Here is a 22,854-nt window from a genome sequence, read left to right as displayed (position 1 = left end):
GAGAACAGCCCCTTCCTCCTCCAGTTGCCCTCCAGCATGTGCTACTGATAGGCTTAACGTTATGCCAGTGGGCAAAGAAACTGACGGTGTTTGCAGGGCCCAGCTCCAGTATCATAGAGCAGGACAAAAAGGCTGAATTCAGAGCGGAGAGGCAATAGATTGATAATGGGTACACTTCGTAAGTGTATTGCTCTGATTTTTTAGTGAATTTAGGTAGTTTGGCGCCAAGGTCGAATATTTTAAAATAGGGCTCTGTAGGAAAATTTAGGACGTGGTCACCATACCTAAACATTCTAGTTAGATGAGAATCTTTCGTTTTAAAAGACTTAGGAGTTCTCATGAGTTCTGTTTTCTCCTCTCTTTAACTTTAAACAGTGAATATTAAATAGTTAGGTGGCCAGTTTCCAGTAGAAATGTGGTCTTGGTGTTTGCTTCTTTCATTTGTTTTACTCATTGCTTTGTTTATTCCTGGTAGTGTTCGACTACAGTTATAGAGATTACATTCTGTCCTGGTATGGAAACCTCAGCAGAGATGAGGGACAACTTTACCATCTGCTCTTGGAAGACTTTTGGGAAATTGCCAGACAGCTGCACCACAGACTGAGTCACGTGGATGTGGTTAAAGTTGTCTGCAATGATGTTGTGAGGACTTTACTCACTCATTTCTGTGACCTGAAAGCTGCTAATGCCAGGTAACCGTTATAAGCAACTTACCCCCTTTTTTTGTGTTACACTTTTTTTTTTTTTAATTGAGTAAGGGGTCAAAGTCAAGATAAAACTCTAGAATATTTTGCCTATTGCTGGCACTTGCTTGAAAATGTAGATTTATTAAGGGGGAATAATTATTGTGTTCTGATAGACTAGTTTTGTTTTTCACTTTCTGCTGGAAAACCACTTTATAAATACAATTAATTCTATAAATAAACAGTAAAATGAATTTTACTGAGCCAGCACTGTGATGATCTTATAGTATTATGAGTACCTAGACACAAAAAATGTAAATATAGTGTTTTCTAGCATGAGCAGAGTGAATGAGTTTACAGTATTTAGACAAATTTAAATATGGTTCATGTTTCTTTTGTGAGTCCTGTGTTGAACTCTGTTGCATCACGATATCCTGAAAACTGATTTTCAAAGGTACTTAATATTGGAGCTTCTGGGCTTTAACTAGAGAGATTTCATTATGAAAGTAGCTAATATTTAGGCTTATTAGCCCTTTGTATTGTTACATAACAGTTGTACATATTGGAGCTTGTAGGCTTTAATTAGAGGAATTTCATTATGAAAGTAGCTAATATTTAGGCTTGTTAGCCCTTTGTATTGTTATGTACCTAATAATTGTACATAAAAAGCTGTCCAACTGAAATGAGTAGCCTTCTGCCTGTGTGGATATGGACATGGTTGGAACAGGAATGGGAATAGTTAATGTGGCCTATTCTCGCCTTCAGGGAAGAGGTAAAGTATTTAGATGACGTCACCCTTCTGCCCTGTGATGCTGTTCATGTAGGCGACCTTGCTGCCGAATGCGGCTGTGCAGCAGGTCTCCATTCCCAGCTGACTTGCCCCTTCCTGTGACTCTTCTTCCCTCCCTCAGGTTTATGAGGCAAAAATCCACAGAGCCGTGACATGCCCACTGTTTTCCAGCTTCCCACCCCAGTGTTTTACGAACTTTTTTTTGAAACTATGACCCACTGTGAGAAATTCACTTGATGTTATGACCCAGTTTCATAAAACAGTACTTTTATTACCTCTAATGACTTTGACACTTTTTTTTTAACATTTTAAAAAAATAATGTTTAAGACCAACTCAATTTTATTTTCTTACTTAAAAGTCACAAACCATGGTTTGAAAAACATTACTGTAAAGCAGTGATTCTCAGACTTTTTGTTCCCGGGATTTCTCTACATTTTTAAAAGTTTCTGAGAACCTCAAAGAGCTCATTTCTATGGGTTCTATCTAGTGGCGTGCTGGAACTGGCGTGTGCTGGCATGCAGGAGTGAACTGTACACAGGTCTTCCCAACTTTTGGTTCAGTTATACCAGATTGGTAGCTTGAAATGGGCCATGGTGAGAGTATTTACACCATGGAATGGGCAAATGATCCAAATCAGAGCATTTTTTTCCTCAGGAGAGCCAACATTTACCAGTTCACGACTCATTGTATCTATTGATATTTACCATATTTGATATTTAAAAACTAGGAATTTTTAAAGTGCAGGAGCACACGGTACACTTTTCCTTAGCCACAAGAATGATGATGTCATCTCACATGTAGCCTGTGGAAACTACTATGCTTGGAAGAATGAGAATGAAAAAGACAAGTGACCTTTTTATATTACTATAGTTTTAACATCCCAGATCCCCTGCAAGGGTCTTGGGGACGCCCAGGAGTCTCTGGACCTCCCTTTGAAAACTGCTGCTTATAGAGAAAGTAACTTCCAGTAAGCGGGGAGGGGTGTGAATCAATAAGGAAAGTGAGAGAAATGGGGCTCTTGGGTTACCTCCTAGAGTCTCAAAAGCTTCAGCCTCTGCTTTCGAAGTGTTCACCAACCTCTGCAAGCACCTGCTAATTTGCTGTGGTATCCATTATTTCAAGGGTTCCATAGTCCCTCTTGACAAATACTGTGAAAGACTTGTTTGAATTCAGTGAAAGCTCATTTGAAAGTATGTAAATGATGGTCCAATAGAGGACAGTATTCTATCTCTCTCTCCATATATATATATTATTTTTTATTTTATTTTTTTCTTTCAGACAGTCTCACTCTTTGCCCAGGCTAAAGTGCAGTGGTGTGATCTCGGCTCACTGCAACGTCCACCTCTCCGGTTCAAGAATTCTTGTGCCTTAGCCCCCCGAGTAGCTGGGATTATAGGCATGTGCCACCACACCCAGCTACATTTTGTATTTTTAGTAGAGATAGGGTTTCACCATGTTGGCCAGTCTGGTCTTGAACTTCTGACCTCAAGTGATCCACCTGCCTCAGCCTGCCAAGGTCCTGGGATTACAGTGAGCTACTGTGCCGACTTGAGGACAGTATTTTAAATCAGTGTTTATTCCAGTTAGAAAACTGATGGGTTTAGATTTGGGAGAAGAGCAAGTGGTTAGAAAAATTCAGTGGTTTTATGATTATTTAATTTCAACATGAGAATATATTTTTCATCCAGACGTTTACTAGCTTTTGAGATTACTGCTTTTGTGGATAATATAAATATATGGATCAAGCATCAGAATAATAGAAACAGAAAGTGATTTAATATTAGAAGCTCCTTCTCTTTGGGCTTCTAGTTTTCTTATGCCAAGGGTAGATTTATTTCACTGGTATCTGGGCTATGCCTAGAAGCTCTAATTGATGATAAAGAATAAAGAACAAAATAAAGAAAACAAATTCTACCACGTTTCTCATGGATTTTGAATATTTGAAAAAGTACCAGTAGGTCACTGGCATTTTTCATATAGATGATTGCGTCCTGGAGAACTAATATTGTCCGTGTAGCATCTTATACAAACCATACAATGAGACCGGCAGACAGTGAGTCCAGGTTTAATGGCAAATAGCTGTATCTGCCTGCCCCAGGTCAACAGTGCTCTTGTCCTAGAAATCTCCAGTAGTATGCAGATGTCTATTGGCTGCAGAATGACTTTGGTAGCCTGGGTAGCACCCAATTGAATTGGCCGCTATCAGACAAAGAATAATAAATTGCCTTAATAAAACAACACATCCTTTAGTTGGCTGGTGGGCAATTGTTCGTGGAGGCAGCTTTCCGGTCAGCCTGTGTTTATTTCTAGACCATCGTTCTGTTGCCGCTTTAAGCCAATCTAGATCACATTTAATTCTTGCCTCTGCTTCCTCTTCCTTTGTCCCATCTGTCTTGCTCCAGCATGTTTTGGGAAAATCTAAAAATGATTGCTTTTATCCTATTATTTCAATAGCATTTTTAATTTCATAGTTTTCTTCTTTGCTGGTCAAGTACTGGCATGCAGTTTGAGGGAAAAAAAGAATTTTTTTTTTCGTGTTTTCCTTCTTTATCTCTGAAATGTTCTTTTTTATCTTTGTAATTTCTGATTGTGGTGTAATGTAAAGAGTTGGGACTTGAGATTGAAACAGAACAGCACTTGAGAGAGTTATTTCTACCACTTATTACCTCCGTGACGTTGACTGTTCACATAATCATTCAGATCTTAATTTTCTCATCTATAGAATACAAGTGATGATGTCTACTTTTTGGTGTAGGTAGGAGGATTAAGTCATTGTACATTTGAAACTTTTTTATAAAATATTAAAGTCCTTTTGCTCACTCAAGGAATGAGAACCCAGAGGTAAGTAGTAGGAATTACACAAACAAATGATTGATCCACACTGAACACAATAAGGATGCTGCAAAGACTGATGGCTACAACCCACCAGAAGGCTAGTAGACATCTCCTGCCACAGAGGCAGCCTCACCCCTCATGATGCTTTCTTGGCTTTGAAGCAATACTTGATATCTGCTTTCTAGAGCACGTCTTAGGAATATCCTGCTTGGAGTTAGTGGAGGGATTCCAGGGAGAGATCTGCCTTTCCTTTTACCGTAGATCAAGCTGTTTTGGCCAGCCCTCTGGCCTTTGGCTCAGTCAGAAGGATTTTCCCTAACTTAGCTGTAGGAGGGAGAGGAACTTGTGGCAGTCTGAGCACCAGGCTCCTTTGTTGTCTGCCTTCCACTGATATGGAGAAGGCACTGTGTACTCTTTGAGAGGGATTTTGATATTATTTAAATAAGCTTCTCTGGTAAAAGTGGATTTTTTTTCCCAACTTCCTCCAGTGCTTATTAACTAAATAGATATTTTAAAAAAGAATTACCTTTAAAAGTGCTTGATATGATAAAGGAGTAGCATCTTAACCTTACTATAATAAAATATCAACCTAACTGGCAGCAAAGATAGAATTTAAAATAATTGAAGGTGCCTTTTTTAAAAAGTCAGCATATCAGTATATGCAAAAGGCTTCTAAAAATTTCTTTTCATGTCGTTGGCTTTACACATTAGGATAGAATTCCTCCAGGTTGTACAAGACAGAGGAAACCTTTCTTTTCTAGCGTTATACACTCTAGAAACTAGTCTTCAGTCTCCAGTGCAAAAATAAATTTCAGTTAACACCTAAGAGGCACGGGTCATAAAGGCACTAATATGCACTACTTTCATTTCCTGTGCGGCACCTGGTATGTTTCTCTCCCTCTGTTTCATGTTTTCTCTCAGTGTTACCTACTAGTTACTGTGAGAATCTCTTATATTTTGTCTCCTTATCTAGAAGACATTAGAAAAAGCAGCATCCCAAGCTTTCTTGAATCACTATCAAGATACTTTGGGAAGGGAAGTATAGAAAGTTCTATTTTCCAGTCTTCTTCACTCAGATCCTCCAAATTAATGGTCCTGGGATGGAGTCAGTACTGACAGGGAAGTGCACAACCAAAGTTGTCAAGACTGGCTGAAAAATACTTGGGAGCCTCACAGAAGGCAATTTGCCAACAAATTAGATACCGTGGAGTTTATAGACCCTCTGGCTCACTAGAAATACCTGTAGGCTTTTTATCCTGTGATCTCCCAGTCAGAAAGCAGGCTGGTGACCTTGGTTTATGCTTCGTTAGGTTTTTTTGAAAAATGAAGCTGCAGGTCACATTTAAGAAAACATCTAGAAGACTTAAAAATTACCCAAATAAATACTCGTACCTTTTTAGATTGTTGCTATGATTTTGGAGTTATCTATATACCCTTTGATGCTACCGAAGTTAGTTGTTATGATTTCATCTGAAATCCAGAAAAGCCATGCGTTTGCATTTATTCTAGCAAAAGTTTTCCAGGTTAGTTGATGGTCGAGGAAATTTGATTGTTGAGCAGATGGCAGAGTTACTATAACCAGTGTGTTTCCCATTTGAAATATTTTTTACCTAATAGTACATAATTGAATTGCGTCTAGAAATTTCTCTCCTTCTTTTTCACTCTCTTTGTTTAGACATGAAGAACAGCCGAGGCCTTTTGTGTTGCACACATGCTTGAGGAACTCAGATGATGAAGTAAGATTTCTACAAACGTGTTCTCGGGTTCTGGTATTTTGTCTCCTCCCCTCAAAGGATGTGCAGTCTCTCAGCTTGCGTATAATGCTTGCAGAAATTCTCACAACAAAAGGTAGACTTGTACAGTTGATTTTACTAATTCAATAAGTGCGCAAACTAATGTGCTACAATCTAATGTGAAAATAATTTGTATAACACCTATGCAGACCTTGTTTACTGTTGAACGTATGGGATTTGAAGTATTTTCAAAATTTTGTTGCTATGTCTCTCAAAGTATTTGGCCACAGAGGATAAACTTACATTTTTAATATGACATATTGCCAAATACACAGTCCATTATGTTGTATGTTTTGACACAGAAAACCAGTTCTTATGCTCTCCACAGGGAAGCATTCATTTGTGATAGCTTTTGAGTTATCTAGGCCAATAATATGTACATTAATGAAAGTATGCATGTGTATGTGTGTGTGTATAATAGCTATATAATATCCATAGTGTGTATGTTTATATATTACGTGTGTGTGTGTATGTATTCAAATTCTTTTTCTTTAAATAGAGGTGGGGGTCTTACTTTGTTGCCCAGGCAAGTCTTGAACTCCTGGGTTCAAGTGATCCTCCCACTTAGGCCTCCCAAAGTGCTGAGATTACAGGTGTGAGCAACCATGCTTGACCACAGTCAAATTCTGATTAGTATATTTACTTAAAATAGCTTTGCTATATGATTTATTGGTAATGCCTATACAGTAATGCATTAACAACAGGGATGTGTCCCAAGAAATGTGTCATTAGACAGTGTCGTTGTGCAAATATCATAGCGTGTACTTACACACCTGCATGGGATAGCCCACTACAGACGGATGCAATATGGTGTAGCCTATTGCTCCTAGACTGTAAACCTGTGCACCATATTACTCTACTGAATACTGTAGGCAATTGTAACACAATGATATTTGTGTATCTAAATATAGAAAAGATACAGTAAAAATACAGTATACAAGATAAAAAATAGTACACCTATATAGGACACTTACCATGAATGGAGCTTGCAGGACTGGACGTTGCTCTGAGTGAGTCTGAGTGAGTGGGGAGTGACTGTGAAGGCCTAGGACATGACTGTGCGCCACTTCAGACTTCATAAACACTGTACACTTAGGCTACACTGAATTTATTTAAAATTTTATTTTCTGCAATAAATTAACCTTAGCTTACTATAACTTTTTTACTTTATGAACTATTAATTTTTTAACTTTTTTACTCTTTTGTAATTATAGTCATTTATCATCATTATCAAGTATTATGTACTGTACATAATTGTATATGCTGTATTTTTATACTATTGGCAGTGCAGTAGTTTGTTCACACCAGCTTGACATCATTAAATGGTAGAAAATTTTCAGCTTCATTATAATCTTATGGGGGCCACTGTCATATATTCGGTCTGTTGTTGACCAGAATGTCATTATGTGGTGCATGACTGTACATAATTTTGTGAACTTGGAATAAATAAAAAGGAACTGTAGCACAATATAATGTGATTACTGGAAAAAAGTTAACTATATCCAAGGAAATGCTTAGTCAGGATAAGAGAAACTTTCCCTCATCTCAGTCTCAGACAAATAGCATTGCATTTGAGATGCAGTGATTATCTCATTTACTATCTCAGGATAAGCCAGCTGTGCCCATCAGCTAATATAACCAACCACAGAGCAAAAAGGAAGTTTCAAATCTAAAGGTAAAGGATGGCTTTGTAATAGTGTCATTGACTTTTTAACTTCCTCTCTAAGGTCTGTTTTAACCACTTGGGGAGAATGTTGACTTGCATCCTTTGGCAGACTAAGCTTGTCAAAACATATTGAGACTTACAAAATAAATAAAAGAAGAAAATCAGTATACCTAATTTTTTTGGTTTTTTTTTATTTGTTTGTTTCTTGAGTCGGAGTCTCACTCTGTTGCCAAGGCTGGAGTGCAGTGGCGCGATCTTGGCTCACTTAGCAACCTCCGCCTCCTGGATTCAAGCGATTCTCCTGTCTCAGCAACCTGAGTAGCTGGGATTACAGACGTGTGCCACCATGCCTGGCTAATTTTTGTATTTCTAGTAGAGACAGAGTTTCACTGTGTTAGCCAGGCTGGTCTTGAACTCCTGACCTCAAGTGATCCACCTGTCTCAGCCTCCCAAAGTGTTGGGATTACAGGCATGAGCCATTGTGCCCAGCTTTAATTTTGATACTTTTGTTAGCAACTTGAGTTCCAAATGACTTCATTGTTCCTTTACATTTCACTTATTTATTAAAATGACAGCTTGATTATAGCCACAGATGATAACATATTTGGAGGGATAGGCAGCGGTATGTGTGCATGTGTATACATTTTTGAATTGTTTATTATATAGATATTCCTCTGGCTACTTGGAGAATGTTTTCCAAATGTGGTTTCAATTATGTGATATATAAACAGTTCCCTTAAAGAATAATACCTTTCTCAGTAGCGATTTCTTCTTCTTCCTGTAGTCTTGAAGCCGGTAGTGGAGTTACTGAGTAATCCAGACTACATTAACCAAATGCTGCTTGCCCAGCTGGAGTACAGAGAGCAAGTGAATGAGCATCACAAGAGAGCCTACACCTATGCCCCCTCTTATGAGGACTTCATCAAGCTCATTAACAGCAACTCTGATGTGGAGTTCTTGAAGCAGCTAAGGTATTTGGTCTTCAATTATAGCACAGCAACAGCTACTGATTATTATCCGCTGCCTAGTTAGGTTAAAAAAAAAAAAAAGTAGTAGGCAGGGAAGCAGAAATAAAACAAATCTATAAATCTTACTATTTGGTGACAGCTAAATTTATCCAGCATCTCCTTAACAGTGTACTTAGAATGATTTTTTTCAAAGTATTAGGTTTTTCAAATACAGTTGACTCTTGAACAATTTGGGAGTTGGGGGCACCCACACTCCCCACCGCCCCCACCCCCAGTCAGAAATCACATATAACATTTGACTTGGGCCTAGCACAGTGGCTCACACCTGTAATCCCAGCGCTTTGGGAGGCCGAGGTGGGCGGATCACTTGAGGTCAGGAGTTCAAGACCAGCCTGGCCAACACGGTGAAACCCCGTCTCTACTAAAAATACAAAAATCAGCTAGGTGTGGTGGCACATGCCTGTAGTTCCAGTTACTCAGGAGGCTGATGTATGAGAATCACTTGAACCTGGGAGGTGGAGGTTGCTGTGAGCTGAGATCATGCCACTGCACTCCAGCCTGGGTGAGACAGCGAGACTCCGTCTCAAAAAACAATAAAAACAATAAAAATAAAAAAGAAAAAATGACTCTCCAAATACTTAACTACTAAATACCTTACTGTTGACCAAAGCCTTACCAATAACATAAACAGTTATTAGCACCTATCTTGTATGTTATATGTATTATATATTGTATTCTTACAATAAAGGAAGCTAGAGAAAAGAAAATATTATGAAAATCAGAAAGAGAAAATATATTTACTATGCAATAAGTGGAAGCAGATCATCATAAAGGTCTTCATCCTCATCTCTTCACATGGAAGTACGCTGAGGAGGAGGAGAATAAGGAGGGATTTGTCTTGCTGTCTCAGGTGGCAGAGGCAGAACAAAATCCTTTGTAAGTGGACTCATGCAGTTCAAACCTATGTTTTTCAAGAGTCAGCTGTAATGAGGCTATAATAGATTGAAAGCTCTTCAGATGTCAGGAGTACCTGCTTAGCTGCTCAGATGACTACCTTAGAAAAGCTTTGGAAGGACCTGGAAGGACATCAGAAGGAGATGATGTGTTTTTAAATTACAGAGTAGAACATTGTGTTGGTTTTTGTTTGTCTTGGACAGTACAGAGGCTTGGGTTTGGGAATAAGAGGTTCTAGATTAATTATTTTGAGAAAACACATTTGAAAATACCATAGGAGTATCTTTATAGGGGAGCGCAATGTCCCTTGTTATACCTGAGATATTTTAGGGGTGAGTGTTTATTTTTGTGTGTGTTTTTTTTTAATAGTATATACACATTTAGTATGATTATATAGTATTATCTAGTTTGTAAATTTTCTAGACTTCTGTTTCTCTACCCTTCTTTTTAATGTTCCCAAATGATAATACATGGGAAAGAAAGAAAACTCTTATATGTTCATTTTGTTTTTCATTAATAGTTTTGGTAAATCCCTCATGGAAAAGTAAAATATTGGTTGAAATTGGGTGTTTGAATTAGTTGAGGTTTTTAAACTTGTGACATTCACTTGTGAACTAGGGTTAACGTTAAGATGACTCATGCTGTTTAATTTTCTAATTCGAATAAAACACCATCTAAGGAGACATACCTTGTAGATGCCACTGTGTTCTTATACATGGTGTCATGTCTTAATCTAGGTGTCATAAATACATAATGATGGGTTCACTTTACAAATATATACCTCAAATACATAATGACGGGTTCAATTTACAAATATATACCTCAAATACATAATGACGGATTCAATTTACAAATATATACCTCAAATACATAATGATGGGTTCAGTGTAAACGGATTTGTTTACAAGTAATTTAATTTTGGGTATAATATATATCTGATACAATATTTGGAGATTTTATGTTTCTCTTGCCATGCATAATTTTGAATAGGCTACATGATATTCTTTATAGATTTGTTTTTATTTATGTCTGAGTCTAGACATTTCTTTTTTGTAAGCGTGACACGAGCTAGAACCCAAGAGCCAGTATTCCAGGTTTGTTGTGTGAGGCTTACAGGTTACGTCCACCCCAGTCATCCTTATCCCAGCGTCCTTTGATTCCTTTTAAAGTGTCATTCTATAAAAGTGAAAGAGCTCACAGTGGTGGAACATCCTTGTTGCCTCTCCTCTCCCTAAAACTGCACACACACCCCAAACTCTAAATGTAGGGATGCTATTCAGACCTCTACTCGAATACTCATCTACCTGGTGCTTTCATGCCTGCCGTTCCTGGATTTGCTGTGCCTGGTGTGACAAGGTAGCATGATGACTATGCCCCACAACATTGTAATTTCTTCCTAAGACATTGTTTACGAACAGATAATTCATGTTGATAATTTGTGGCTTCATTGAATTCCTGAGCATTTTTCTTTGACCAAATAGTCTTTCCACAGTAAAGGCAGATGTGGACTATTTGGTAACCCCAAGCGAGTTTAAGGTAACAATCGAGAGTCAACAGTGGCAAATTAAGAGAATCGGTATTCCTTGTTCTTACAGACTTGTGGGTGAGTGTTCTATTTTGTGTGCTAAACTGAAGATTCCAGCACTGCACATAGGGATGTATTTAATAGTTAATGGAGGAAACAGAAAGGCATGAGATTTTTTTTTTTTTTTTTTTAAGAGACAAGGTCCTGTGGTGTTGCCCATGCTGGACAAACTCTTAGGCTCAAATAGTCCTCCTCCCTCAGCCTTCCAAGTAGTTGGGACTACAGGCGAGCTCCTGATTTTTTAATTATTTTGAATAATATACTACTGGTTCTCTAGCACCATCTGTTATTTTGCATCTTAACACAGTTCCTGTATTGTAAGATGAATGAATCTTGATAAAAATGAATGGTTTATCTTCTTCAAAATGTACCAGCCAAAGATTCAGAACTATTTAAATACTATATACAGTTCATCATCTGGTAGATAAAGAAGTAGCTCAAAAAAAAAAAAAATTCCTAGCACTTTGGGAGGCTGAGGAGGGCAGATTGCTTGAGCCTGGCAGTTCAAGACCAGCCCAGGGAACATGGCAAAACCCCATCTCTACAATAAAAAACAGTAAAACTATGGTGTACACTGCTCCAGGATGATTGAACAGCTTACTTCTGTTGCAGTAGGAACATCATGGATTGCCTTGATTGACCAAAGATTACACTGAAGTTCTGATTTTATGTTTTTCCTTTCCCTTCTGATACTTGATGAAACAAAAATAGTGTGAGCCCTTAACTCTTTCTCAAAGATCACTTCCTCTTGACATCATAAATAGGGCAAGATTAAAGGGATAGCACCCTAGGTGCCCTGAGAAGCAGGCCCTTTGGTCTTGAGCACTGAGGGACTTAAGAGGCAGTAGAAGTGCTAAACTGAAGAATGCCTTTAAAAAAATGAGATATGATTCACATACCATATAATTCACCACCTTTAAGTGTACAATTCAGTGGTTTTAGTGTATTCAAAGACTCTGTGACTGTCACTACTATGTAATTTCAGAATATTTTCATCACCCTAAAAAGAAACCCTGTGCCCACTAGCAGTCACTCCCCATTCCTTCCCTCCCTGCAGCCCTTGGCAACCACCAGTCTGCTTTCTGTCTCTATGGATTCGCCTAGTCTGGACATTTCATATAAATGGAATCATGTAGTATGCGGCCTTTTGTGTCTGGTTGCTTTCACTCATCGTGTTTTCAAGGTTCATTTGCATTGTATAGCATATCAATGCTCCATTCCTTTTTTTGGCTGAATAATACTCCATGGTGTGAATATAGCACATTTGGTTCATCCTTTCACCAGTCCATGGGCAAGCTGGATCGCCCGACATTTAAAGGATGCCTTTTGAGTGACCGTTGAGCATCTTCAGTGACATTGTCAGTGACTGTTGATAAGTGAGAGTGAAATAAAATGTTGCAGTTCCTAACCTCTTTCTAGTATGGCCTCCTGCCATGGTGTACTCACCGCCGCCAAGGAGTGACGGGACACAGGCACCAGGAAGGTGCGTTCCTTTTGTGCACTATTCCCATTCTGTGTGTTGTATGTTCCTCTGTCTTCCACCTTATTACTAGGCTTTGCATTTCCAGCAGAGTTTGCAGAGTCAGTGGGAAGGGCACTTGGAGGTACTTGGATTAGATAATCGAGCTTGTCAGGTGACTAGTCTGTTAGAGGCAAAAGGAATCCATTCTCAGATTTAATTAGGTTGGATCCTTTTACAAGGGATCTCAGCTCACTGCAACCTCTGCCTCATGGGTTTAAGCGATCCTCCCACCTCAGCCTCCCAAGTAGCTGGGACTACAGGCACACGCCACCACACCTGACTAGTTTTTGCCATATTGGCCAGGCTGGTCTTGAACTCCTGGCTTCAAGTGATCTGCCCGCCTCAGTCTCCCAAAGTGCTGTAATTACAGGTATGAGCCACCGTGCCCGACTGGAGCTGTTTTCTTAATTCATAGACTGAGCTATTCTGTTGTTTTTCTGGTACAATTACAGTACTCTGCTCTCTGACTTTATTGGTGTTTTGTGTTACTATCTTCAGATTGCTCTCAGTACAATTTTGGGATAGGCTGCCTAAGGCAGGTAATGTGTTTTATTTAGACTAAGCAGTTGATGTACCTCTCCACTTTTATTTTTTACATATGTGAGAGATGCATATTTTCTAAAGGAAGTAAAGTCCTTCAACTCTGTTAGGGCAGAATGCACTAAAAACAAACACAAAAAACCTTGAAGGTGATATTTGTAGTCCTGGAATAGTTTGGTTATTTTCTGAATCAGCATGAAGTGCTTTCACAGTAGAACTAGAAATGCATCTTTCAAATATACTAAATTAGTGGTTTTAACCTTGACTGTATGTTAGAACCACTGAGACCTTTTAAAAAAGTAACTTGTATATCCCGCTAGCTTTTGTAGCTTTTCTTTTTCTTCTTTTCTGGATGCAGGATGTTGAAGTGAAGATGTGGTGGTTATACTTGTGGGATATTTTGAATTTTCCATTGTTTTCTGGTAGGAGCAGTGACCGACTCTGCTAACAGCACAAGAGCCAAAAATGTGAATGCCATCCTGGTTCAGGATATTAAAGGGCAGCTGGATAGGTTTCCCACGGTTGGTGCGGGTGGTGAGGGATGCCACAGTCAAGGAAGGCAAACCAGAGCTCAAAATGAAGGTGCATCTATTAGTGAAACTCACAATTGCCGTCATACTAGAGAAAAGACTGAGTGTTCCCTTGTTTTGAAGATAAAGTGGGGTCAAAGCAAACATTACAGTAGAAATTAAAGGTCTGTCCTTTTAGAACCTTTTGTAAAGGCGCGGGTGGCTTGTGGCCCAGGAAAGCATCCGGTTCTGCCTGCGTTGTGTAATCCTGCAGTGCGTTGTAAACTGTGTGCTAATGAAAATGGTTTGCTTTTCCACAAGTAGGTGCCTCGGCTTCAGCCCTAGGAAGTTTTATCTAATTGGTCTGGAGGGGAATCCAGGCATCAGGATTTTTTAAAAGCGCCCCGGGTGATTGTAACATGCAGCTAGTATTGAGATTCTCTTGTAAATGGAGTATTCTTCCACCTGCTTCCCGTCTGAAGTCTTGACTAGACATCCTGTTGTATAATTCATTGCACTCTAATTATTTGAAAACTGGTGGTACTATTTGAGATACATGGAAACTCTGTTGAGGAGAATATTGACTGAAATGGACACCTCATTTTTTTTTACCACGTTTATTGCAATGAACAAAGAGTGTTTTCTCACTGACCTTCCTAAAGAGACATTTTTAACCTAAGGTTTCTCAACCTTGGTAAAATTGACATTTGGGGCTAGATAATTCTTTCTTGTGGGAGGTTGTTCTGTTTATTGTAGAATTTTTAGCAGTGTGCCTTGCCCCTTCCCACTGAATGCCAGCAGTATTCTGCTGTACCCCTATAGTTGCAACAAACAAAAATGCTTCCAGACATTACCAAGTATCTTAGGGGGAAAAGCTGCTCCTGGTTGAGAGCCACTGGCTTCAACCCATGAATAGATTGGAGGTACTTAAATTAGTTAGGATCCAATTCAGCTGAAGGTTACCAAAAACCTCCCAAATAATGATGGCATCCATAGTATAGCATCTTTTTCCCCAGATTGATTGAGGTACACGTGACCAATAAAAATTCTGTATATTTAAGGTGTATAGCGTCATTTATTTATTTAGAGACAGGTTCTCGCTCTGTTACCCAGGCTGGAGTGCAGTGGTGCAATCACAGCTCACTGCAGCCTTGACCTTCTGGGCTCAAGGGATCCTCCCTCCTGCCTCAGCCTCCCAAAGTGCTGGGATTACAGGGGTGAGCCACCATGCCTGGCTGATATTTCATGTATGTACACATTGTGGAGTAATTACTGCAATCAAGCTAATTAACATATCAATTACCTCACATGGTTACCTTTTTGTGTGTGTGGTGAGAACACCTAGGATCAACTCTTAGCAGATTTCAAGTATATCATACGGTATTACCAAGTGTAGTCACCATGCTGTGTGTTAGCTCTCCAGGAGTTACTCACCTTTGTACCCTTTAACCCAGCATCTTCCAGTCTCCCTACCACCTTCAGCCCCTGTATTCTACTCTCTGCTTTTAGAAGTTGGACTGTTTCAGATTCTACATGTATGTGAGACGATGCAGTATTTGGCTTATTTTTTTTTTAGCACAGTGTCCTCCAGGTTCACCCACATTGTTGCCAATGGCAGGGTTTCCTTCTTTGTTAAGGCTGAATAGTAAAGCAGGCAGCCCAGGACTTGTGGTATGGGGACTCCTTCCTTCTCAAGGACCCAGTCTCCTTCCAGCTCACTGCTCTGCCATCCAGAGTTTTCATGGTCCAGGGTGGATTCTAGAATTTCACCCACCGTATCCTAATTCCAGCAAGCAGGATGAAGGCAAGGAAAAAAGATGACAGAGGTTATACACTGGCGGTCTTTTTTTTTGGACACAGAGTCTTGCTCTGTCACCCAGGCTGGAATGCAGTGGTGCGATCTCAGCTCACTGCAGCCTCCACCTCCCAGGTTCAAATGATTTTTCTGCCTCAGCCTCCCGAGTAGCTGGGACTACAGGCATGCCCCACGATGCCAGGCTAATTTTTGTATTTTGGTAGAGACAGGATTTCACCATATTGGCCAGGCTGGTCTTGAATATGGCTGTTGTTTATTATCTATGGGATCCTGGGTAAGGGAGGGAGGCCACTGTGCCGGGATAATTTTTGCATTTTCTGTGGAGATGAGGTATCATTGTGTTGCCCAGGCTGGGTCTCAAACTTCTGGCCTCAAACTATCCACCAACCTTGGCCTCCCAAAGTGTTGGAATTACAGATGTGAGCCACCACGCCAGGCTGCAATTTTTTTTAAATAGAGAAAAGCTTATAATAACCAAAATGCCTAACAAAAAGGGTTTGGTTAAAAAGATTTTTGGTGTATCTATACAATGGAATACCATATATCGGTCATGGTGTAGCATTAGAATATTTAATTGTGGTGGAAAATATTAATTATAAATTAGTAAATAAAAAAGGCTCTAAGGCAATATGCATAGCATAAACCTAGTTTTATAAAACAAAAAAATTATGTTTACATACAAAAAGATTATAAAGATAGTCCAAATGTTAATAGTGGTTAACTTTGAATGTTGTGCTTTGTATATTTTCTCATTTTCTTCAATGAACATATGCTACTTTAGAGGAAGTAAAAACTGGTGCAGACTGAGAGAGTAACATCTGCCCAGCCATTTATCGGACTGGTGTAACAGACACTAAAGCCACCTACAAAGAAAACAGGAAACAATATTTCCCCTAAGTACCTGCCATGGCAGTAAAATGTCATAATGATCCCCTTCTTTGTGCTTTCGTATTCACTGAGAAACTTTGTTTTCAAAAATCTTAAACTGCCAGTTCCTGTTTGGAATTATATCAGTAAGCATGACAGATTCCACTTTTGCCTGGATGATCTAAGTCATAAGTCAGCTTGACACAAAGAAGCAGCTTCGATTTGCGACCCAGTTGCAGAGCTGCAGTTACGGGGTTTCTGGACTCAGTATATCTATCTCACAGCTTTCAGAAATGAGACCCTGGATCCACCCAGCATTGACCCCTTTACACAGCCCTGCCTTGAGCCTATCAAAATGCTGCTTCATTTAAACTTCACCTTCACTCCACTGTTCCCTAGAATCCCATAGTGATGTTATGTTTTCCCTCGTTTGGAGAGACGCCCCACAGGTTCCACTGCTACACTGTCTCTTGCTCTTTGTGGCGGTCAACTGACCTGAGTTTGCTGGACTAGAGTGATCCTGGTGGTCTCAGGTTGATTGGGCTAAAATGCTTCTGTAATCAGGAAAGAGTAAGGCTGCTTCAAATTTATACATATTTAACAAACATACACACATACCATTTCCCCAGATAGTACATATCTAAAGACTCAGTAACTGTGTTAAGGAAGAATAAAAATGAACATTGATTGAACTCTCACCGCAGGGCAGGCTGTGTTTTAAGATTTTTAAGGGTATTATCTAATTTAATGTGTATAACAACCCTTTGAGGAAAACTTACTATTATTACCGTTTTTTAGAAATGACAGTGCTTTAGTTTAGAAAGCTTAAATCATCTTCCCAGGATGACACAGTGTGTGTTAGAAACAGGATTTGAACACAGGCCATCCAGTGTGAGCGTTCACATTCTTCACTACTCTGATACACTTTCTCAGTTATCCAGCAGTCCCTTTTCATAGTGCCATGGATAGGAAAAAACTTCAGCTTAACTGACTAAAAGCATCATGGCTTTATTTATTCACACATTCTTTAACTGAAGTCCCGCTAACAAAAACATTCCTAGCCCGTGGCAACTCTGAAAACATTATTATAAAATTCTTTAGGCCGGGTGTGGTGGTTCACGCCTGAAATCCCAGCACTTTGGGAGGCCAAGGCGGGTAGATCACTTGAGGCCAGGAGTTCAAGACCAGCCTGGACAACATGGTGAAACCCTATCTCTACAAAAAATACAAAAATTAGCCAGGCATGGTCACGCACACCTGTAAATCCAGCACTCCAGAGGCTGAGACACAAGAATTGTTTGAACCTGGGAGGTGGAAGTTGCAGTGAGTCGAGATTGCACCACTGCACTCCAGTTTGGGCAACAGAGCGAGACTCCATCTCTAAATATAAATAAAAATAAAAATTCTTTGGTTTTTCATAAGCACTTGTAATATGTATGGTATTCTACTCCATAATCTTGCTAATTTTTATAAAACATTGTTTTAAACCATTTATCACATTGCATACCTGAGACTAAGGTTTGGCCAGCCTTTGACTCTCCCATGAAATTATAGCACGTGCATGTCCGGACAGGCTGGAGTGCAGTGGCGCAATCTCAGCTCACCGCAACCTCCACCTCCCAGGTTCAAGTGATTCTCCTGCCTCAGCCTCCCAAGTAGCTGGGACTGCAGGCGCCAGCTACCATGCCCGGCTAATTTTTTTTTTTTTTGTATTTTAGTAAAAACAGAGTTTCACCATGTTGGCCAGGCTGATCTTGAACTCCTGACCTCAAGTAATCTACCCACCTCGGCCTCCCAAAGTGCTGGGATTACAGGCATGAGCCACCCTGCCCGGCCTCGAATCTGTGAATATCTAAGGTGATCACTTTGAATTGCTGTGCAGCATTTCAGTGAGTTTGAGATTGTTGGGAAGCGTTCAGAAACACAAACTTGCTCTTTTTATTTAGCCAGTTGTAAAATACCAAAGAGAGATGAGGTGGCCGCTCTGGGGAGCAGATGGCAGTTATCTTTGTGTGGCTTTTCTTTATCACTGGGACAAAGGATACTGTAGGTAGGATCTTGCCAGAGTTGGAAAACAGCTGAATTCTTGTTACGCCCCTCCTCCCTAATACTTGACTTTGCATTATTTTGCAAAATATATACCAACAATCTGTGCACTTTTGATCGAGGGAAAGTATACAAACATCAACCCTCCTGATTCTTGAACCGAACTCAGCACTTGCAAAGTCGTATCCTCCTCTGGAGAAAGAAAGCCAAGTGAGTTCCAGGTAACTCTGGAAGCCCGTGTCCTCAAGGATAGCCAGCATTTGGATATGTTTGGATGTATATATTATATAGTTTTGTTGAGGAAAAAACAAGAATGAAAAAGTCAATCATTTCCTCTTGATATCCAGTAACAGTGAATTAAACAAATTCAATAATCATCTTCAGATACCCACTATGTGCAAAGTGCTGTGTGCAGAAGGTCTGGTGAGTACTAAGATGAACTGGTTACACTCCTTGGATTCCACCCCCTGCCGTCAAGTGTTTGCAATCCAGCACAAGAGACCCATGTGACTATAAGTAGCTAAGTAGGAAGCAAGATCCTAAGACTGGAAGTGGAGTGTAAAGCACCAAGGAAGTGGGTAGGAGCAAATATTTTATTCTACAGCAGAGAAATCTTAAGAAAGCTTCAGAGAGGAATGGCCATGAATGGAGTGTTGAGTAAGAGTTAATAGGATTTCAGCAGATAAGGGGAAGTGATGGTGTGCAGGAAGAAACAGGAGTACTGTTAAGAAGAAGGAGAGGCCGGGCGCGGTGGCTCAAGCCTGTAATCCCAGCACTTTGGGAGGCCGAGACGGGTGGATCACGAGGTCAGGAGATCGAGACCATCCTGGCTATCACGGTGAAACCCCCTCTCTACTAAAAATACAAAAACTAGCCGGGCGAGGTGGCGGGCGCCTGTAGTCCCAGCTACTCAGGAGGCTGAGGCAGGAGAATGGCGTAAACCCAGGAGGCGGAGCTTGCAGTGAGCTGAGATCCGGCCACTGCACTCCAGTTCGGGCGACAGAGCGAGACTCTGCCTCAAAAAAAAAAAAAAAAAAAAAAAAAAAAAAAAAAGAAGGAGAAATGTTAATGAGAAGGGAGTCAGGAAAGACCTGGAGTGTGTTCATGGTATCACATTTGGTCTGGTTTGGCAGAAACAGTATGCAGGAGGGATATAGAAGGCAGTAAAGCTGGAAAGATGATCTGGCACTGGCCATACTTATGTACTTAGAATAACCGTAGAGAAGATAAGTATTAACCTATATTGAATTTTAGAGTAGCAGGAAAATGGTTAGGAGCATGAGCTTTAGAAGCCAGGCAGCCCTGGATTGTCATTCCGTCTCTAGGACTGAAAAACAATGGGACCTTGTATAGATCTCATAGAATTCTAACTTCCTTCTCTGTAATGTGGATGTAACTATAGCACCTTATTATGAGGGTTAAGTGAGATAATGTAACTTAAAATATCGAAACAGGTACCCAGTGCAATCTATGAATGTTAGCTGGTATTACATTATAATTTTGTGGTTTCGTTAAAACAAATCTTTAACTCTTTATTCAGATGGTGTGTATTTTCTTTGGTACCCTTGATGACTCATTTGTTCCAAAGCATGAATCACTAAGAATATCAAAAGAATAAATTGTTCAGAATATTATTTGTACCTGTTAAGTGTTAGAAATGTTGACTCTTGTTAATTTAGCTCATTAATATCTATTGAGTGCCTACCATATGTTTAGTGCCAAGCTATGTACTATAGGAGAATATAAGACAGAACTCCTGTGTTTAAGAGGCTCTTGATCTAGTTGGGGAGAAAAAAGTAGTATATCTTTATTATACACAAAACTATGGTTTTGTCGTTTTCAGCCTACATTCTTAGGCTCAAAAGTGTGTCAACATTGTTTGGAGGTGTGTTAGGCCTTGAACTGACTGGGCACACCATTTTCTTTGTTCACAGCATTCTTCGTGGAAGTGTGACTCTTTAAAACAGCAATATGAAGGAGTAAATAGATACTACTATAGAGCAGAAGTAATTCAGGATTTCAGAGAAGACAGATATTGGTGTGCATTATAGGGATGGGGAAGACTTGAGGGAAGAAGTAATATATGTAAGATCTAGGTAGGTGGACAAGTAGGAAGGCTGCCTTCCAGCAGGAGACAAAGCATGAGACTGTAGTTTTGAGAGGGCAATATAGAAACCAGCCTGGCTTAATTAGGTTCACATTCATAGGGAGAAAAAAAATGAAGTTGTTGGATAATAGAGCCAGTGCCAAGTTGTGAAGGGAATGCAGGCAGGAATGTGGGGTTATTCATTTGGGGAGGTGCAAGGGGTATTGAACAAGGGAGAGATGAGGTGAGTGGTTCCGTAGGAGATGAGGTGAGTGTTGACAGGTGCTCAGGATGGTTTGGATGGGAGAGAGGACTGAAGTCAGGGAGACAGACCATTTAGCCATTGCAGTGACCCACTCAGGAAAGAAGGCAACCTGAAATGGTAGTAGCTGAAGGTAGAGTAGGCAAGGAGCTTATTTAAAGGCATTCAAAGGACCATCCACAGGGCTTTGAAACTGGTGTTTATAGGTAGTGTAGATACCTAAGATGATTTTGAGAAGGATGATGGTACTAGTAGAGAAATGGAGAGATAAGGAAACCTTACTATGGAAGAAAGAAGGTTAGTTCAGCTTGAATAGGCTTAGGTACATAGGTAGATAAACAGCTTAGAAAAAGTTAAAAATGACTCATAAGTCTACCATTTTAACACAACTGCCCTTCATTTCATCTCTATTTTGTCTTGTACTTCTGGCTCATATGTACACAAAGATACATATCTGCAATCATAAATGTATGTGCCATTTTGCATTTTAAAAATTAATCTGTCATAAACATCTATTTTCATGTAGTCTTTATTATTATAAGTATTACTGGCTGGATGCTTTCTGTTTAATCTGATATGTCCTGAAAGCAAGGACCATATTGGTGGTGTTCATTTCTGTCTGTCTAGAACATAAGAAAAGATTAAGAAGTGTTTGTTTAATGAAAGCATTATTGGCCATACTCATTATTGACCATGAGTATTTTCATGAGTTTCTTTGTAGAACTTGCTGCAACAAACATGTATATGATAGTTTGGGCCTTGGGTTTTATTTTTGTTTTCTTCTTTTGTTAAACTGTTACCTTATGATAAATTCTTGAAATTGGAATTGCTGTGTGGAAGCACGTTAAGTCTTCCTCAGAAAGCTCTCTGTCAGTTGGAGTGGCATTTGGCCACAAAACAACTTGACATGCAGCAACTTAAATGAGGCAGGTGTTTATTTTCCCCGTGTCGCCACATGTCCTGGGATTGGTAGTTGGGGGCTGTTTTGATGGTTCATTATGTCGTTGGAACCCTGAACTCCTCCTGTCTTCTTATTGCATCATCCTTAGCTTGTAGTTTTTGTGTTTTTGAGACAAAGACACAGGGTCTTGCTCTGTTGCCCTGGCTGGAGTGCAGTAACGCGATCATAGCTCACTGCACCCTCAACCGCCCAGGCTCAAGTGATCCTCCTGCTTCAGGCTCCCGAGTAGCTGGTACCACAGTGCGCGCCACCACGCCCAGCTCATTTTTTTTTTATTTTTAGTAGAAACAAGGTCTCCCTTTGTGTCCCAGGCTGGTCTCAAACTCCTGGGCTCAAGCAATCCTCCCACCTCAGCCTCCCTGAGTATTAGGATTATCGGCATGAGCCACTACACCTGGCCTTTTTCTGTTTTGGGGTTTGTTTTGTTTTTTGAAGAAACAGGGTCTGGCTCTGTCATCCAGGCTGCAGTGCCGTGGCACAATCATAGCTCACTGAGACTTTGAACTCCTGGGTCCAGTTGATCCTTCTGCCTCATCCTCCAGAGTAGCTAGGACTGCCGGCATGCATCACCACTCCCAGCCAACTTTTTAATTTTTTGTAGAGATGAGATCTCACTATACTGCCTAGGCTCTTGAACTCCTGGCCTCAAGCAATCCTTCTGCCTCAGCCTCCTAAAACATTGGGATTACAAGTGTGAGCCACTGTGCCCGGCCTAGCCTGTGGCTTTTACCCTCATGATTGTAAGGTACTGCTGTGCCTTTAGCCAATCGCATCCTTGTTTTACACAGAAAAATGAGGGAAGGGTGAGGACTAAAGTTGGAAAGGGCTTTTCTGTGGAGGCTGCTTTTAGCCCACTTTCCTGGAATCCCTACCCAGTGACTTTTGCCTATCTCCAAGGCTAGAATGATATCACCTGGCCATCTCTGACTGCTGGGGAGAAAGCTAGCCTTTTTAGCTAGGTGTGTCACTT

The 22,854-nt window shown here is 40.1% G+C and overlaps 1 protein-coding gene across 1 annotated transcript in view; it reads left to right on the top strand.

The window, feature by feature from the left end:
• The window catches only part of SNX25 (sorting nexin 25), a 150,659-nt gene that overhangs the window by 51,798 nt on the left and 76,007 nt on the right, over nucleotides 1-22,854 (top strand). Inside the window, exons 3-5 of the mRNA XM_011959534.1 lie at nucleotides 476-692; nucleotides 5,985-6,157; nucleotides 8,553-8,739. Of these exons, the coding sequence (XP_011814924.1) occupies nucleotides 476-692; nucleotides 5,985-6,157; nucleotides 8,553-8,739 (577 nt within the window). The remainder of the gene's footprint in view (nucleotides 1-475; nucleotides 693-5,984; nucleotides 6,158-8,552; nucleotides 8,740-22,854) is intronic.

The sequence above is a fragment of the Colobus angolensis genome, unplaced genomic scaffold, assembly GCF_000951035.1.
Source record: "Colobus angolensis palliatus isolate OR3802 unplaced genomic scaffold, Cang.pa_1.0 Scaffold5, whole genome shotgun sequence".
Taxonomy (NCBI): domain Eukaryota; kingdom Metazoa; phylum Chordata; class Mammalia; order Primates; family Cercopithecidae; genus Colobus; species Colobus angolensis.
Note: the sequence above shows the minus strand (reverse complement) of the source record. Positions and strands in the feature narration are given on the sequence as shown.